Raw genomic sequence first — 5,843 nt, 5'->3', positions numbered from 1 at the left:
GTCTGTATGGGGCCCAAACAAGGCTTTTAACTCTTAGCTTTGTTACTAAATTATCAAAAAATGTTGGTAAGGATTACCCTCAACTGAGATTTCAGGAATGAGTTGTGTTCTGGTGCACAAACTGAGTTATTAATTATTAAGTAGAAAGTTAAGTTCACCCATTTTGGTCAGTCCCTGATCCCTCTATTCTGCAAATAAAGTCGACTCTGTTCCATGTTGTTTGGAGGATAATGTTTAACGCTGCACTGAAAATCAATGAAGCAAATACAGTTTAAAAATAGCATCTCTGTCAACATGTATGAAAGTGAACAAGAGAAGGAATACACAACCTTTTATTTCATCAATCTAAAGTTTTTAATCTTTGGTTATGAATATGTTTAACTGAACATCCTTAAAATATCAATGTGGGTTTTTTTGAGAATATTTTAGCCTTTAATAGACAGGACAGCTGTAGACATGAAAGGGGGGACAGAGGGGGAAGACATGCAGCAAATGGTCGCAGGTTGGACTCGAACCCCTGAGCTGCTACGACTATGAATGAGCCTCTGCATATGTGCGTCCGCTTTACCAGGTGAGCTACCGAGGTGCCCAAACATCCATGTGTTTTAAAAGATTATGAATTGAAGTCTTTAGTAACCACTAATTATGAAAAGCGTTTTCTTATATCATGTGTTTTGGTCTCATCTGCGTTGACATCCCTGTAACACCAAGACTATGGAAGAAAAGCCTGTGAGATTACAATGACATTAATAATAATTTCATTTATACCTAAGTGTTTAATGGAGCATTAAACCCATCTTACCCATTGGTTTGCTGTTAAAACTGCCGTTTTAAAGTATCTTTTAAAGGTACTTTGTGGTAATGTCTGAAGTTCTACCATGGACTCTAACATTTTTTTGTGGAAAAAAATGCCTTGGTTACCTTGTTTCTAGCCATTCTAGCGTGGTATAGAAAGCCTGCAGGAAGACTTGATTTGTGCCAGTTCTTATTAATATTCAACAAGCTTTTTTACAGTGGCTAGAGCTGACAGAGGAGGTAGCAGTTCATTTTCACATTCACAACATAATACAAACACATATGGACATAACATATTTAAAAAAATACAAGTAAAAACGGTTTTGTGTGGCAGGGCACCTTTAAAGAGTTTAGCAGTTTGGCCATCGCCATCTTAGAGTGTAGTTGCAATGGTGCTACGATAAGCACAAAAGACAGAAAGTGGTCGTTTTTCAACCCTTGTGAAATGAATCATCCAATGGAGTTTTACATCCAGGTACTCACATCCAGGTACTCAACTAACGCTAGCACTAGCTAGCTAGCCTTTGTTGACAGGGGGCTATCGAACAAAGGCAACCAATCACTGAACAAAGGCGACCAAAATGTTCCAATTAACTTTCAAAAAGGGAAAACAAAGGGTCAAAGTTTAAGATGAAAACACGGTCATCACCCAAAAACAAGGTCAGGTTTATTTTAATGTCCACAGTGTTAGCATGGTTAGCATTGCAAAGCCTCTGTCCTGATTGAAGGTCCTATAGCATCCCCTGCTTTATCGTCTATTTTAAAATAAATGGGACCATTATTTACTGAATGAACATCATGCTGTATTAAAGAAGACTTAAAACAAGCAATTGAGGCTATGAACTCATTATGAAAATGTTTTAAATAATGGATTTTCTCATCGACGTATGTGCAAGCCAGCTTCTTTCTGCAACTAGTGGAATCGCCCCCTACTGGAAATGAGATAAAATACAGGTATAAGGCTTCACTTTTCAGACCCGGAATCTCAGTCAATTTTTTTTAAGACTATGAAAAGAACACAACGTCAGTCCATGGCTTACAAAACATTATTTTCAAAAATAGATTTACAAGTAAACTGCATTTGTATCTATATTCTTTGGGTATAAAATGTGTGTACACTATGTGTGGCTGGAATTGAGATTTCGCACTGTGAAAGAGAGGCCTGTGCCCCGGCATTGTGTTTCACATAAAGATGTGGGTCATGTATTTCCCTTTCAAAAATACATTTCTATATTTGTGCTAAAATATTCATGACTCTTCACTCTTTTGTTATGAATGTTTTGGTAGTTTTTGCACAGTATGCTTTTGCAATCTACCTCATGGATTTAGATAGTTGATGATCAAGAAAAGATATAATAATTTAATAATATTTAATACAAACATGATAAAATACAAGCCACAACCACAGTGATTTAAAATATATATATATATATATATTTTTTTTTTTAATTTTATTTCCTTTTAAGCTCAATGGACTTTTCTCACTTGCTTTTTTTGTGTGGGTTTTCTCTCAGCAAAATTAGTTTTCTGGTCAGGGATTTATACAAAGTTACACCAAACAACAGAAAGGTGAGAAGACATTCAAATCACAAGTTTGTCTGAGTAGATTTGCATTGACTCAATACTGTCTGCTTCAACTAATCAAAAGTGCTTTGATTAGTTAGGATGTGAGTTTCTGTTGGAGCCAACCTAGGCTCCAAACAAAAGGTCCCACTCACAGTGATCAAGCAAATGCTTCGTTTTAACACTAAAATGTAAAGAATCCCTTTAAAATGTTTCTGTACAAAAATGCCATCATATAAGCACAACTCAGTTTCAGGAACCCTTTTTAGAACATGTTTAATCATATTTTTAATGAGCTACACTTTTCCTAAAAGTCAGTGGGACAGAAATAATCCTGCTGTGATATGGTGTTGGAATCCCAGTCATGAAGAGCCACTCTGCAGTGAGTAATGTGAAGATCACCTCCAACACCAGCAGGGGTCCACCACGTTGCTCAAATAGCAGCTGAGGCAACCGCCTGAGGCATCCCAACCATGAGGACACTCCCCTATCAGCTGGCTGGCAGCCAAGCCTACTTTGTGCCGATTGGTTGGCGAGCAACTCCACTAACTTTCCATTGGCTGTTTAAAGAACCATATGACAGCATATGCAAATTGTCTCTATGGGGCAGTTGAAATCCCAGAGTGCTGAGCAACCCTCGTCACTGTAAGGCAGCAAGAGCAAGAGAGAGGAGGAAGAAAAGGATGAGTGAGGACAGCATGAACTTTTAGAAAAGATAGAACTCAAAAGGACTGACAACTGTTAAAAAGCTCTTCTCTCCTTGGAACTGTTTTTTTTCCTTTATTCCATGAGTGCTACAAGGTAAGGGTCAGAGAGAGTTCTTGGTTTTCAAAAGTGACGCATACCATGCTGAAACTTAGACAAGATTGAACGTCTGTATCAGTTTTTGTGTATGCATGATTTAGATTTGAAGCATTTTTAGATTGTAGCTGCATAACATAAAAGCAGAAGCATTATTTTTGAAATTTGGGACTTTTTTTTTGCAGAAACAGAAATTGCAAAGTATTGCCATTTTGCTGATTGCAGAAGTGACAAGTTACATCATCACCAGAACTTTTATAGGTAGAAAAGTGAAGCCACTGTTCTAATCCCTCCCTATCTATTTCCACCTCCCTCAAATTTCCTTCTCCCTCCCTCCTACACCAACTCCCTTCTTCTGTCCCCCTCTCTCCCTCGCTCCCTCAGTGTGCTCAGGTCTTTCAGTCCGTCAGCAATGCCTGGCCCAGTCATGCCGATGGACGTGGCTATGAGATTCTACATCAGCCACTCTCCGCCTCCTCTCCGAGGTTTCCTCAGCTCCTACGACAAGCTGCAGAGGACCCAGAAGAACCAGGCCAGCCAGTCGACCAGGCGCAGCCACAACCAGCAGCTCTACAAACCCCTGCGGCCCTGCCTCAGCAACCAGCAGAGAGCAGTGGACGATAGCGACTGCACGGCCTGGAACAACAGCAAGGCCGGCAAAAAGAAGGTGGTGTTCGCCGACACGAGGGGCATGTCGCTCACCGCCATCCACGTCTTCTCCAAGTTCGACGATGAGCCGTATCAAAACAAGCGCTGCAGTGGAATCAGCGAGGAGCTGCAGTTTGACATGTCAGACCTGGAAACGGCCACGATGGACCTGAAGATCAGCTCGGTGCGCAACCTGGCGCTGGACTTTAAACAGCCTTCGGCCGACTACCTGGACTTCCGGAACCGCCTGATTCAGAACTCGGTCTGCTTGGAGAACTGCTCGCTGCAGGAGCGCTCCCTAACCGGCACCATCAAGGTCCGGAACATGGGGTTTGAGAAGTCGGTGCAGTTGCGTGCCACCTTCGACTCGTGGGCAAGCTTCAGCGACATCGAGTGCACCTTCATGAACAACGTCTACAGCTGCCAGGATACCGACACCTTTGCGTTCGTCGTCGATCTACCCGCCTACATCCCCCCGCAGAACAGTGTCGAGTTCTGCATCTGCTTCACAGCCCAGGGCCAGACCTTCTGGGACAATAACGACGGCAAGAATTACGTTCTCAAGCACATCGGCTGGAACGGAGAGGACCTGAACGTTCGGATGCCCCCGACTTCCGTTGAGCAGAAAAAGCCTTCAGAGCACAAAAACGGAGGCGTGAAGTCGCTGGAGATGGAGTTTGATCAGTTTGGCAGTCCACGCATGTCCAGCGGACTCTTTCCTGGTTGGCAGAGCTGGGGTCAGATTGATAACACCGTGCCTTATTGGTGAACACATCAGGATGTTTGCTGAAAATGACATTGGACTAAGATAACAGACACTGACAGGCCATTCAGTGCAAATCCAGCTGCGGGTTTGAGTTTAGACTGGCTCTCAGCCACACAATGAAATTAAGCAAACAACTTTGCTTTTTTGTATTAGCAGAGAAAGTGTACAAACCAGTGAGAAACCTAACTTTAATGTGCTCAACTGACCTGCTTCTCGCAGTAACGTGGTCATGCGGCCCAAGAGACCTGATGGTCTGTGGTTGGAGGATGAGGGATAAATGGGAAAAATCTATCTTGTTTCACATATTCCTCCCATGTAAAATATTAATGTGCCTTCTCCGAGTGCTTGCCCACTAAAATACAGACAAGTTGTACAGCCCACAACAAATGCTGAGCCCCTTTTAAGGGCCTGATGTATTGGTTAAATATGCACTGATTGAGATGTCTCTCTCAATGTGATGTCTGTAAACCTAAAAAAGAAGTGGAAAGTGGAGCTGATTAAGTCCTTCATATTGAAGGGAAAGTACTGGGGAGTGCACGGTGACAAAATGCTTCTCTACTAAAGGAAACACAGCTGATTCAGTTCTGAAATGCAAAATGCACACTAAACTTTTGCACCTTCAAATGAGAAAGTAATTTAACATTGTTAAAAGTGGCCTTTAAATCATGCAGCCCATTCTTTCTTTCCCTCTGTGAAAATTGCACATGTCTGATGAGAGATGTTTGAATGATGTAATATTAAGGTGAGTTTGTTGAGGAATTTAGCTGCTGTCAACAGACGTGTCTCAAGAGAGACTGCACGTGATTGGTTGTCTCGAACAAGGAAGACCTTTGGAAATTCCGGTGGCTACCGTATGTCGAGAAAGGTGTGTTTATTCTGTGATGAGTGTACAGTATGTGTGGCTGGAAGGGAGATTTCTCTTTGTTTAAGAAAATCAATTTTTTCTCTCACTGTGAAAGAGAGGCCTGTGCTACAGCATTGTGTTTCACAAGATGTGGGCCATGTATTTCCCTTTCAGAAATAAATGTTTATATTTGTGCTAAAATATTCATGACTCTTGACCCTTTTGTTATGAATGTTTTGGTAGTTTTTGCACAGTATGCTTTTGCAATCTACCTCATGCATTAAGATACTTGATGATCAAGAAAAGAGCAAGAAAAACCTACTGTAAATATTTAATTATATTTAATACAAACAATAAAATACAAGCCACAACCACATAAATCACTTGCCTTTTTTCATTTATTTTTCTTCATTTGTTGTTGGATTT

The 5,843-nt window shown here is 41.3% G+C and overlaps 1 protein-coding gene across 1 annotated transcript; it reads left to right on the top strand.

Moving 5' to 3' along the window:
• Nucleotides 1-2,975: 2,975 nt before the first annotated feature.
• LOC114572074 (protein phosphatase 1 regulatory subunit 3C-B) lies at nucleotides 2,976-5,620 on the top strand. Its single transcript, XM_028603509.1, has 2 exons — nucleotides 2,976-3,159; nucleotides 3,544-5,620. The coding sequence occupies exons 1-2, from the start codon at nucleotides 3,146-3,148 to the stop codon at nucleotides 4,574-4,576; spliced, it is 1,047 nt and encodes a 348-aa protein (XP_028459310.1). The 5' UTR covers nucleotides 2,976-3,145; the 3' UTR covers nucleotides 4,577-5,620.
• Nucleotides 5,621-5,843: the final 223 nt, after the last annotated feature.

The sequence above is a fragment of the Perca flavescens genome, chromosome 17 (genome assembly GCF_004354835.1).
Source record: "Perca flavescens isolate YP-PL-M2 chromosome 17, PFLA_1.0, whole genome shotgun sequence".
In the NCBI taxonomy this organism is placed as follows: Eukaryota; Metazoa; Chordata; class Actinopteri; order Perciformes; family Percidae; genus Perca; species Perca flavescens.
Note: the sequence above shows the minus strand (reverse complement) of the source record. Positions and strands in the feature narration are given on the sequence as shown.